The 13462-nt window shown below is 43.4% G+C and overlaps 1 protein-coding gene across 24 annotated transcripts in view; it reads right to left on the bottom strand.

Annotated features, from left to right (window-relative positions):
• The window catches only part of BAZ2B (bromodomain adjacent to zinc finger domain 2B), a 270525-nt gene that overhangs the window by 2207 nt on the left and 254856 nt on the right, over positions 1 to 13462 (bottom strand). For 19 of the 24 annotated variants that reach the window (XM_072121914.1, XM_072121912.1, XM_072121913.1 and 16 more), the window contains 15 exons: positions 13191 to 13445; positions 12217 to 12431; positions 12049 to 12123; positions 11023 to 11257; positions 10182 to 10244; positions 9924 to 10068; positions 8732 to 9387; positions 7577 to 7856; positions 6910 to 7065; positions 5890 to 6047; positions 4156 to 4466; positions 3628 to 3763; positions 2624 to 2770; positions 1951 to 2219; positions 721 to 864 (listed from right to left, as the gene is read on the bottom strand). In XM_072121914.1, the coding sequence (XP_071978015.1) occupies positions 721 to 864; positions 1951 to 2219; positions 2624 to 2770; positions 3628 to 3763; positions 4156 to 4466; positions 5890 to 6047; positions 6910 to 7065; positions 7577 to 7856; positions 8732 to 9387; positions 9924 to 10068; positions 10182 to 10244; positions 11023 to 11257; positions 12049 to 12123; positions 12217 to 12431; positions 13191 to 13445 (3245 nt within the window). The remainder of the gene's footprint in view (positions 1 to 720; positions 865 to 1950; positions 2220 to 2623; positions 2771 to 3627; positions 3764 to 4155; positions 4467 to 5889; positions 6048 to 6909; positions 7066 to 7576; positions 7857 to 8731; positions 9388 to 9923; positions 10069 to 10181; positions 10245 to 11022; positions 11258 to 12048; positions 12124 to 12216; positions 12432 to 13190; positions 13446 to 13462) is intronic. The other 5 variants (XM_072121926.1, XM_072121932.1, XM_072121934.1 and 2 more) reach the window with 1 other exon arrangement.

The following is a 13462-nucleotide window of genomic DNA, read 5'->3' as shown; positions in this document are numbered from 1 at the left end:
CCTTACACTGTCTCACCCATCCCTCTGCATGCTGTAAACACAGTAGGAGAGGAGAAGTGCTCCTGCACAGAGTAACAGCCTGTGAATCTAAAGCAAGAGTCCTTCAGGCTCATTAGCATAATTTTAAAAGTTGGTTTTCTAAAAACATTACCTTAGTCACAGTGCCTGGAGCTATGAGTTAGTGTCCATGGATAATCATGCTTCATTTTGATCATAGATTTATTTAAAAGGGATTTTCCAGGATAAACATACTGATAACATATATAACATTATCACATTGGTGAAGTGTCCCACAGCTCAGCTCATGAGCAGGATGAGACAAGAATCAGACAGCTCCGTACTCTGTGTAGTGAACGTTCAGATCCACTTCTATTCATTTGAATGAGACCTAGGATGCAGTAACTGCATTTAGCCACTATACGGAGAGTGGAGCTGATTCCTGATTCCTGTTCTATTCCCTGTGTATCAGTTTTGAAGGACTGGGTGTTGGATTCCCACAAATGACATTGATGCCCTATACTTGGACAAGGTCATCAATATTTTTGGCCAGGAACATCCCTTTCAGCCACAATTATGGTGCAGATACAAGACCATAATAATAATAATTCTTTATTTATATAGCGCCTACAGATTATGCAGCGCTGCACAAAGCATGAAAAACATATACTTGTGTATAGGTTTTATTGCCTGCTCTGTGTATACAGCTAGGACCATACGTACTGGCCAGTGCTCAGCTTTTCTCTGATGGTTGCGAAGTCCATAGGTTTCTTGATGACTTTTTTGTAACCGGGAACAAGTTTCAAGTTAACAGGAAGCAGAAAAGGCCAAGCGTCTTCATGAGTCTCCATCTCAGACAAGATCACGCTGAAAAAACACAAAAATAAATCCTCATGTGACAGCGGTACAAGAACTCGCACAATCCTGATACAGCAATGACTCCTAAGGAGCTGGGACACTAGAGGCGCCTTATCTTTACGATATAGTTACATATTAACCAAATTTCACTTCCTTGTAGTATCAAAACAGCTTCCACTGAACATAAGAAGAAATCTGTTCTTCAGGAAACTCCTGAGCTCCCTCTAGTGGCTGCCAGAAACCACAATGTCATCATTTAATGAAGGGCTTTCAAATTAAAGGGGTTTTCCCACAAAACTGGTTAGCCCCTATACAAAGGAAAGGATCTAACTTGGTGACCGGTGGGGCACTCAGACCCCACAGATCACCAGGACTGGGGGGTCCGATGTACCCCTGTCGGATCCCTGACTGCTCCCCGAGATGAGAGAGTATGGTGCTCAGCAATCTCTGTCAGCTCCGTAGAGATGAATGGGGCAGCTGGCTGGTCCACTCATTTCGGGGAATGAGGAGAGGTAAGACGGGGGGTACATCAGACCCCTGTTCTCGTGATCTGTGGGGGTCTCCTTCATTGAGACCTCCTGCGATTCACAAGTTAGGTCCTAACCTGTTTTGTAACAAAATCCCTGTGATGTATTCATTAAGGGAAGCCCCAAATGTGTGACCCCGCCCGCCAATCACTGCATCTGGGTGTCCATTTATTAATAACAATAATAATTCTTTATTTATATACACAGATTACACAGCACTGCACAGAACTACCAAATTAGCCCCTGTCCCCAATGGGGCCCACAATCTAATCATCCTACCAGTATGTTTTGGAGTGTGAGAGGAAACCGGAGGACCCGGAGGAAACCCACGCAAACACAAAATACAAAAGAGAACATACAAACTCTTTGCAGATGTATACCCTGGGACTTGAACCCAGGTCCCCAGCGCCTGACCTGGATGCAATGGCTGTCTCATCCAGCATAACAGTGGTAGGGGGACCCCTTATAAAGATATTGGGATTCCTTTATACATTATACTTCTAATACAAAAAGAAAAAGCGATGACATCCTGTCCTGTGTCTGGGGACAGACAGATACCATTTCTTACCTACAAAGCGCCAGGTCCTTGACGTCATCCTTGGCTGAGGTTTTGCATTTCTTGGAGGGCGGAGGACTCTCCTGTTTGGCAGGACTGACGTTATTCTCGTCTGATTTTCTTTTTTTGGAGTCCTTGCTGCCTTTCTTGCTGGGGGCTGCAGTTGCTACAGTTGTGTCTTCATCTTCGGCATCCGCTGACGTTTTCTTTCCTTTTTTCGGATCGGAGCCCTTCTTCCCTTTGAGGTTGGCCTTCTTCATTTTTAAAGTGTGTCCACTTGCCTATGGTATAGAGGCAGATTATATACAGGCAGGGTTACGTACAAGATAGGGTCCGTAGGTTTGTTCTTAAGTTGAATTTGTATGTAAGTCGAAACTGTATATTTTATAATTGTAGATCCAGACAAATCTATTTTTTTGCCCCAGTGACAACTGGAGTTTTAAATTTTTTTGCTTTAATGAGACCAAGGATTATCAATAAATCACCTTACAGCTGATTATTACAGACTGGGACTATAATAACATCCAGAGACTTCACCAGAGGTCACAGTGGGCCTATATGTACTGTATATAGTGATGGATATAGAGAATATATTGTACCTATCCCCATTATGGTTGATATAACACTGGGTTCTTGTAACTGGCAGGTACTGATACTAAGTGATCCTTACGGGAATAGCTCTTACCTTAGCAATACAGGCCGGGCAGAACCAGTCGCCATCAGGGATAGCTGTGATTTTGGGCCGATGGCAGTAGGTGTGACATCCTTTGTCACAACCATCACACAAAAGCAGCAATTCCTCATTGTCCCCTTTGCGGCATATTTGGCAGTACTGCAAAACACGGAACATAAATCAGAATAAAATGCTAGGCCTATGGATAATATGGATATACCAGCAGTAAAAGTTTATTCTTTGGAATAATCAAATTAATTGGGGTGGGGTAAAGTGCCTGTGGTCAGGTGGCCATTGTGGCCAATAAGTGGCCTCAACAGCTATATGAAGATGTTTTCCCATGTTTTTTCAAGTTATCCCCTCTCTACCAGCACAGTTACCCCCAGCACAGCTTCATTGCCCCTGTAAAGAAACAGGGGCACCGATCAGACGGACCGCGATGCGGGAGATCAGGAGCAACGGAGAAGGTGAGCATGTTTATTTTTTTTAAAAGCCCACCCTGGCTCCAAACTCTCAGACAAGCCCTATAAAGAAACACTTCCAGGGCTTTCTGGGACTGGAGTAGAAGCAAGAAGGTGTGGAACTGGCTGCATTATCATTGGAGCTCCTGCCCCACAATTTGTCCTGTTCAAGAGGACCCTACAGGAGGAAAACTACAATGAGGATCTGAATTTCCCCTCCTTCTGTATAATGTATTGCTGTCCTCAGGATGCCAATACGATTGATTGCTGTGGCAGAGCAGGGAGAAATAGTTTGCTGATTATATTGTGCCAGCACTTTGTGATAAATAAGTGGGTTTTTGGCTATAGTTTGGGTACTTGGCTTTTTAAAGTTTCACCATCACTAAGATAGGGGATAACTTAAAAATGTGGAATAATTCCTCTAAGTAGTGTAGAAAATTAGGGACTGGGGTCACAATACAAGCATGAGGTGGGGAGCAGTAGCAGATTGGGTGCATTTTTTTCCTCTCCGAATAAAATAACATTCTATCTGCAGCAACTATAGTGATAACTTACAACTTTCATGATGGATTTCTCCCATGCGATAGATTTCTGCAGCTGCTGAATGCACAGGGCCACTTGTGCAGCACTTCGGGCCTCTGACAGCGCTTTCCTCCACACCTTCAGACCTGGGGCAATGTCATCTTCAGTCCTGCAGATAAGATAATTAACATAAAAAAAATTATTGAAAGCGACAGAATTTTCTGGGAAGCGCACGTAAGTATCAATCACGTTGAAAAAGCCAAGCAATGACAAAACGTAGATAAAAGCCAATATATACAACATTAAAGCGAATGAGTCGTATGTAGAGCACAGGTCGACTGTAAGCCGAGAAGCTTTAGTGATAATCGTAAGGTACAGGCTAAGCATTGACTATGCGGGATTACTGACATACAGAACATACGTTATAGTACAGAAGCTCCATGCAGGATCAGTAAAAAGACACAGGGAAAAAAAAACAGGCAGGAAAAAACAAGCTCGACAGAGCAAAGAAACACAGTGATTGGTTATATAGATATATATATATTAATTTCAATGACCTACCCGTCACCATCACCACTAATAGATGGTGCAGGAGCAGGGACAGTAACTGTGCCCACATTATCCAGTTTGATCTGAATGGTGGTACTTAAGGGGCTCTTCAGATACCTTCTCTCAATGTTCCTCTCCAAGTCAGTCAGCCTGGTTACGGCTATATCTAGCGGGTTGTCACTCTTCCGCTCTATAGCGCATGAATTGCGTCCTTCATCTCCTGTGTGGTCTCCATTCTGTTCCTTGTGCCATTTGGCAACAGGTTTATGTTCGTGATAAACCAAATCTTCCCTTTCAGAATCGAGCTCCGGGCACATCCAGCCCTAAGCAGCAAGAGAGATGTTAGAAGAAAATTCTACAATTCGTTGTCCGTTACATTTTCATCAGCCGGCAAAGGGGGAAAAGGGTAACCTGGGGTCATAATGTACAATTTGGAATACATAAATGGAGTATACACCGGCCCAATCATTTTATATGGCTCAAACAGGGGAGAGTCGGGGTCCCCCATGTACATCAGACGTTGCTTGAACCAGTTGAGATCAACAGGGTCAGCCGATGTGGTCAACGTAAAATAGGGATCAGCGAAATTTGTTGGCTCTTATAAACCCCAATGGTTCGGACATGTTCGCTCATTGACCTATGTTTCAGATGTTCAAGAACAGTATACGGGTCCCCTTCTTTACTGATAGCGCAGCTTAGGTTCCATTCACATCACATTTTCTCCTCCATTGTGAGGATACGTCAGGAGGATCCCCAGTGTATCCTTACAACAGAGGGCTATATATATAGTCCCCGGGCTACATACAAGATAGGTTCTGTAGGTTTGTTCTTAAGTTGAATTTGTATGTAAGTCAAATCTGTATATTTTATAATTGTAACCCACCCAAACATTTTTGTTCTGTGACAATTGGATTTTAAAACTTTTGGGTTGCTATAAGAACCAGGATTAACAATAAATCTTAGTTACAGACACCTTTGATAACTTTTAGAGTTGGTCATTGTAGCCTGGGACTAAAGTACAGTAACTTACCAACATCCAGAGGGCCGTTTGCAACTAGGGGTTGTATGTAAGTCGGGTGTTCTTAAGTAGGGGAGCAACTGTATATATATATTATATATATATAGCGCGGGATATGTCCTCTTGTTAGGCTCCCTGCCTTTAAGCTGACATCACTGGGGAAACACCCACAGCATACAATCAGAGGAGGCTCGGGATGGAGGCTATAAAGTTGCATCCGTCCCCCATAAGCTATTATTCCCTCCGCTGACCGTATACAGCTCTCTCCAGCAGGAAGCAGGATGATACAGAGGAGACTTCTGAGTTTTTTCATCCAGTGTTTCCTGCTGGATGCGACGTATACTGAGCAGACAGAGGCAACAAGGAAGCCACCTATCTGCCAGTAGATGCCTATGGACACGTTCAGCATGTACACTGGAGCTGGAATACACATTGAACCTGTCAAAAAGACGCAATGTGAACCTAGTCTTACAGTATGTCTCTTTAAATATCTAGCAGTGACTGTGAGCCATTATCTGACATGCAATCTATTAGATAACAGAAAGAAACCTTCTGGATGGTAGCGAGTCTCTGGTTACTTATATAGTACGTCCCCCCCTGACATGAAGATCATTTATTATTGCTTTTTCATTTTAGACAGAAACAAGCTTTTGTTGGTTTCTGATTCCCTAGTGTAGCAAAAAGTAATTGAACCCTTATATCATGGTAGATGTTACAGTTCCCCTTGCCTTCACTTGCAGACTAGCGGAGGCCACTCTCCTCTCCAGGTCTTCCACCTGCTGGAGAATCCCGATATCCACCTCCATCTCCTGCTCCTCCAAGCACCAGTTCTCCACTACGTCTCTTGTCACGTCGCCGTGATCTTGTCCCTTTGTATCTATGATCGCTATGAGAACAACGACAGAAATAGAGCAGAACGCTGAGAGGACAACAATGACACTTTAAGGTTACAACGGGTGAATTGACATATTATTTAAAGGGAGTCAAGCAGATGTTCTAACCATACAATGCGGCAGACAGTGTTATGTATAGGACCTGGAGACCTGGACCTGGAGAGAACTTTTTATGTTGTTAGTAGAAGCAGGACTGTGAAAAATGGATTTATATTCCAGGATCCCCTATGGAAGTCATCTATGAAACACACTTCGGGGCTCCCGCGACCGACTGTCCACCAATGATGGGTAAGATCCCCTCTATTACTTAAAGGGAACCTGTCATCAGCTAGGTCATTTATACATGGTGGCAATAGCCTCTAGCTTGCTGATTTCAAATATACCGTTGTGGTGCATCTGAATAATTCCAGTGCATTTTAGTTGTTTCTTTAACATTTCCTAATCCCTGTCAGCATACAATTTCCCCTCCCTTCATCCTCACTCATTGCCCTACCCCACCCTCATTGGTATCTTGTTGTTCTTAGTATATGTTACTTCAAAGGCTGTTACACTGTCTCCTCCTACCTCTGCTACCTCAGTACTTCCACCTCCCTTTACCTGATGTAATTTCAGCAAAATGCCCCTGCACACATTAACAGCCGGTGAATCTGCAGCACGGAGGCTCTCTGATATTATCCCCCAGAGCCCTTCTGACTCATTAACATAATTTTAAAAGTTGATTTTAGAAGGAAGGAGGCCATAGATAGTATATATAAGAAGATTAACACAGGATCTATGAGTAAGTGCCCCTGTTTGGTAATGGTGGATTTCCATTAAGTAATAATATTACCCGGTGTCTGAGATCACAGCACTTACCATCTTTATTTCTTATGCAGGCATGGGTGATGTAGTCTAAGTGCTTCTGAATTTGCTTCTGTAAGGACTTCTCACGTATACCGCGGGGGTTCAATACTTTCAGTAGAGATTTCAGATCATCTGGATCTGTGATTCTCCACCATCCAAACTGCATTTCTATAATAAAACATAGCAACATTTTTCCACATTTTTTATTATTGCATTTTTGTTTCCTGTTTTGAAGGACTACACTTTGCGGGAAGTGACTTCAAAATGGACAAAACGTGAATGTACAAAACATTGATCAGGATATGTATGTAAGGCTACATGCACACTGCCGTGTGCCCGCCGCACCGTAGCACGGCAGGCACACAGCAGCGCGGGGAGAGGAGGAGGAGGTGAGCGCCGCTCACCCTCGCCCCTCTCCTTAGCGATATAAGGCCGCGGCGCCGTAATACGGGAAAAGATAGGACATGTCCTATCTTTTCCCGGGCTACGGAGAGGTACGGTGCCGCACGTGTGCTGCACCGTACTGCTCCCGTAGGGCGCCGTGAGCCCATATTAGTGTATGGGGGACGTATATCGGCCGCATATACGTCGGCCGTATATACATCCCTCATACATGTGTGTGAATGTAGCCTAAGTGTGTGAGGAAAGAGAAGAAGGTAAAACCGGGAATATAAATTACCGTCAGGAATTGGTCGAGGGCTCGGAAAATCTACTTGTTTGGGTGATTCCACAGCAGGCGATGGGGTGCAGGTAGATTTCTCACTTTGTGGCACAGGGGATTCACTTTTGATGGTTTGGGCATTCGGGGTGATGAAAGCGTGGCCGTTTCCTTCGGACATTCCAAGGCAAAGATTCGGCATTGGGCTCGGCATTGGCGAAGAGAAAGGTAGATTTCCTGGCACAACTGGTGATGGCCATCCGCAAAACTGAAGTCCCATCAGAGGTAAACCATGCTTCATCTATAACGTATATATAATTTGACAATAATATTACACCTGAGAGATAAGTATCTGTTCTATTATTCTAAGTAGCCCTGTGATCTCTCGTTTCATTGATGCTGAGAAATGGCATCCAGGAGTGGCGCTCTCTATTTCCGTCTATGTGAGTCCATATAGCAACAGGACTCCCTTAAAGGGACAACAGGACTCACTTACAACATGTCTGCTTTCTTTCAGCTCTACACCTGAACATGAGTAGTACACACCTGACCATGGTATGGCAAAGAAGCTCCAAGCTGAATTTGGAAAAAAAGAAGCCATTTTTAACAACTCCTTAAAACATAAATGTAGAGAACAGCTTGGTGGTTGATGAATGTTTATTCACTGATGGAAACCCCATCAATAGGAATGTGTGAACCTAATCGGTCAGGTCAGCTCATCCCTATTAAATAGGATCCCTGTGTACATGGAGTTTTGCCCACGTGTGAGGAGTCAGTGGTCCCCTTCCTGTGATCAATGTGGGTCAACCACATATCCCTCTCCATCAGATACTTTCTCCCTAACGTGTAAGTGTTCCCATGTATTGAACACTACTGGATAAATGCCTGGTATATGCAGAAATACTTCAGGCAAAACTGATGATGTCGATGGCAAAGGGTTTTGTCATGCCACAGGTCATCAGATAACATTTGCCTATATGGCCCCGTGCCACAACTATATAGAGATTTAAACAAAACTATTACATTCTCCTTAGCAACAGACACACAGACACTTGGCCACAGACTACGGCCTGACACATAGTTACTGACTACTTTTACAAGGCTGCTGGTTCCAGTGTACTGCACTGGAGACACAGAGGCAAAGGAGATTCTACATTTAGTACATGTCTTACTGACCTGAAGTGGAGACATTGTGAACGGACTGAGTCCCAAACTATTCTGTATAGAAGAGGAGTTCATGACGGGCGATGGCACTGGTGAAGGAGACTGAGAAAGTTGCTGAGACTGGCTGGTAGAAGCTAATGGCGTGGAATACTCTACATGCGTTACCGAGGTGTCATCACACGGCGTCCGAGGGAGAAGACTGAACCATTGCCGGCTCTTCTCGGTAAGAGTTTTCAGCAGCTGTTCATTGGGAATTATGGGAGAATTGTAAAACTTTCCAGAGCCACTGATTATAGGACTGAAGGGGTTCAAGTCTGTCTTTTCGGGGTTACATTGGGAAGTGCTGGCCTGCAGATTGATAGGAGTGCTCCTGGCATTATTCTGGAAAGGCACAGGGCAACCGTTTGGTGAAACGCTTGGTTTTAAGTTTACCAGGTCCATCTCAGGGGGCATTTTTGCTACTTCTAACAGTTTGCTTAATTTGGAAAAAGATCCAGGTTTTTGTAGGAACAGGTTGGTGCTGTCTTTATCCTTGAGGCATTTCTGCTCCCCTACACTCGTGTCCACACAGTTGGGTTTTTCATCAAAGCTTTCAATGGCTTCTTCTTTGATCTGGATTTTGTCCGCTTGCCGATGCCTTTCCTTTTCTTTTGCCATTTCTTCTAGACCTACAAAGGGGTAAATACATGTAGACACCATATGGATGGTAAGTACTGGAGTAAATATTTGATGAATCATTTTGTGACATCTTAGTCTTCTGGGTGACTTTATCTGTTGGAGACTATTTAATCGGTGTCTACAACCTGAAGGAAATCTACCACCAGGATGAAGGATTGTAAACCAAGCACACTGGCCCCTCCACCAGGATCTGCTCTTCTTTTAGCTTCTTATGCCCTTATTTTTAAGGGAAAAAATGAGCTAATTTGCATAATTTATAAAGCTTTAAAAAAAAAAAAACAAGTACAAAAGAAGCTAAAGGAAGAGTGGATCCTGCCAGGGGACACACACACACATCAGCATGTAAGGATGCTTGGTTTATCCTGGTAGTAGATTTCCTTTAACGTGAATGCTGACCCTTGATCTTAAACATTCCTGAAAATTACACCGGGTGGAAGGCTTCTCCTTGATGTCAACGTAACGTTATGCCCAAATAGCTAAAAATCTATTTATACTCAAACACTAGGATTGTAGCTTGGCCTCTTACCTTCACCGCTCTCCATGCCTTCCACAAATATCCCACCGCACTGAGGAAGGATCCAGTACCTACGCCGGTAGCGATCTTGCCCAAACATCATAGATCGCAAGGAATGAGATGATTCGAACAACTTCTTCCTGTACTGATTTTGTTGCTGAGAAGACAAAAAAAACTTTGTAAGAACTTGTATGGCAGCAACATGTGGAGACTAGGAGACATATAAAGTGCCGGTGTGTACAGGGTTATTATAATATGCAATGAGTTTACCTTCAGTAATTTCTCAATCTGCTTTTCCAGTTCCTCTACAGTAGCCGTCTGATCACCATCGTCCTACAGGTATAATTAGAAAGAGAATGGATCTTACATTTCCACAATCCAACAGGAGCTGCACAGATAAGACTTTTCCCAATGGGATCTGATCATGTAGATCCCCCGGGTGAGCACTGTCAATCAGCATCCTCCACCAATACATCAAATATCAAAGTATACTACAGTATGCTACACACGTTTACTGACTTCCAGTTTAGATGATATAAGGGGCTGAGCACAGTGTCCCCTTCACTGTTTTAGAGGCACAGCGCCATACAGTTTGTAGGGCTAATACTACAGCAATGGGTCTGTTCACTTTAAAGCTGTAATTCCAGGCACAGCCACTGCAATGTGTACTGTGCTGTACCTAGTAACCAATGAAGGGGGTGCAGCAGTTTCCAGTGCTTCATAACATCTGCTCCACCCCAAATTACATCGGTGGCACCAGGTCACGGTGCATCACACACCATCTCACGGCACCATGAGCAAGCAGGCAGCCGCCATGCATAATATAGGACATGTCCTATAATATTCCATGTTACAGAAGAGGCCGCATGGCTTTCAATGAAGAGCTGAGTGGTAAGGAGCGGTCACCCCTCCTACTTCCTGAAACCACCACTGATCGAGGTCACCCCTATCAAAATAACTGAAATCCCCTTTAACAGTTATATTAGGTGCAGAGGTAGAGGTAGCACCCAAGCACTTAAAGGGACATAAAGTCCTCTTCTCCACATAGACAGGAGCCAAATTATTAGTCAAAATTACAGTGGAAATTTTATAACAGATGTAAATGTCAAACCTCATCGTCACAACTCTGAGACTTCTTTCCTTTTTTATCTTCATCTTCTTCGTCATCTTCATCGGCTGGGTCATCGGTGTCATCCTCATCATCATCGTCAAAGTCACTGTCTGCGCCCTTCCGCCTGCGCTTCCTGCCCGGTGTGGGGGTGCCCAGGGACGTGTTCTCTTCTGCACCTTCAGGGCCCGCAATGGAGTCCCGCTTTCCCGTCTTCTTTGCGTGAATTATTCTAAGCCTTTGGAAATAATAATATTTTACTAATGTTTTATTTCAATGCCAGCAGAACTTATTACATGTTTGAACTTATTACTGATGGGGATTTTCTGATCGTTAATTACATGTAATAATTTGGGACCAGTCATTCATGCTATTACAAGTGATGTATCTGAGTCATGGCCTCTGAGAAGATGTAGAAGTGACCTCCGCCAGGCCGGACCTGATTAGACAAGGTCTGACATCTTGGAGATTTTAACTACAGGAAGTCCCCAGGTTACGTACAAGATAGGTTCTGCAGGTAAGTTGAGTTTGTATGTAAGTCAGAACTGTATATTTTATTATTGTAACCCCGGGCAAAAATGTTTGGTCTCTGTGACAATTGGATTTTTAAAAATGTTGGATCATCATAAGAACCAGGATTAACACTAAAGCTTCACTGCAGACACCTGTGATAACTGTTATAGCTGATCATTGTAGCCTAGGGTAAAGTACAGCAAATTACCAAAATCCAGAGGTCTGTTTGTAACTAGGGGTCGTCTGTAAGTCAGGTGTTCTTAAGTAGGGGACCATCTGTATTGTCTAGATTCTAGACTATATATTTACTATATTTATTTAAATATATATTTACTATAGACTATAGTAAATGTGGTGGGTCGGATCGTTCACGCCTCTTCCTGCCCCTTTCCCCACCCTGTCACGTCCAAACTGCCCTACGGAGCAGAAAACTCTCTAGACTGGCAGAGATGGGATAATAAATCTCCCCAAAATGAGTAACCCCATCAATTAGTAATAAAATTACAATAGCCTTACTTGCGAAGTTTTCCCTCGACCATCCACTTGTCTCTCCTCAAATTGGACATGTGGTCTAAACTTTTGTCAATTTCACTAAAATTGGAAACATTAGAAAAGATTTCATCTCTAATCCGTTATAAATAATAGAAATATAATGAGTGAAACAGAAGAGTAAAAAGCATTTACCTAACAACACTTTTGCTACAGGCAAGTTCATTAACTAAAAAAGCGAATACTGATGCCTTCTCTGCCGGGGTGTGAGCTTGGAAGGATTTGGTCTTTAGGCTCTCAGTGAGCTCCGTCTGCCCACAATGCGCTTCCATAAAGATCTGAAGGATCTCGGACACGTTGTCGCGATTGATGCCGATGTTCATCAAATGTTCCCCAAGAGCAGTTTTAGCCTTTGATAGAAAAACATAAAAAATATTTTTATATATATTTTTATAAATCTGCAATCAGCAATACATAATCACATCCAATGGAACATGAATAACTTTCATACTTCCCTGACACTGGGAGACATGGGCATTGATAATATTGATAAGGTCCGGCAAATGTAATACTGGTCATTAGAGATGAGCGGATCTGACGTTTGCGGTCAGGTTCAAGGTTCGCCTTCGCAACCCTGACATATTGACAATACATCTGCCCTACTTTTACTTACAATTACATTCACTGCCTATATGTATTACATTGTGATGTTACATTAGGGATTATAATCAAAATTCTGTAATATTTGGTGTGGGGAACAAGGTTTGGATCAGAGTGTCTGAATGGATAATACATAATTAATTGGTTACAATTAAAGGGGGTTTCCAACGAAGGAAAGTTAGGCCCTATCCAGGGGATAGGGCCCAACTTGCTGATCAGTGGGGGGTCTCAATCGAACCCCTCGTGGCTCCGTAAGATTAATGGAACAGACAGCGACGCATGACCGTTCTGTTCCATTAATTTCTATGAGCTGACGGAGCTCGCCAAGCACAGCGTGGACCCCTCGTTTTCGCGATCTGCGGGGGTCTCAGCACTGAGACCCCCACCGATCAGCAAGTAAGGGCCTATCCCGTGGATAGGGCCTAACTTTCCTTCGTGGGAAAACCCCTTTAAATCTAGCGTAATAATATATTAATCACCCAATTGCTAACAAGCCTGTAATATTTTACCTTATATCCTGGAGGAACCCCGGGATCACACACGGCTGCAGATAGAAGCCTTACTAGCAAATCTAAAATCTCTCCCAGGCTGTCTCCTATATTTAATAAGCCTTCTTGAAAGACGTTCAAGGATGGGATATCATTATGGATGTCAAAGTCCAATACTTTTCCGAAGTTACGTAGGAACTGTACCACCATTAAGCAGTTGGAGAAGGTGCCGCCGGACAGGACCAGGCCTGGGATGCGTCGCAGATCTGGCAAGGGCTACAAGGAGAAAAAAT

Source organism: Engystomops pustulosus, chromosome 8, assembly GCF_040894005.1.
Source record: "Engystomops pustulosus chromosome 8, aEngPut4.maternal, whole genome shotgun sequence".
Lineage (NCBI taxonomy): Eukaryota > Metazoa > Chordata > Amphibia > Anura > Leptodactylidae > Engystomops > Engystomops pustulosus.
This window is presented reverse-complemented; position numbering and strand designations above follow the sequence as displayed.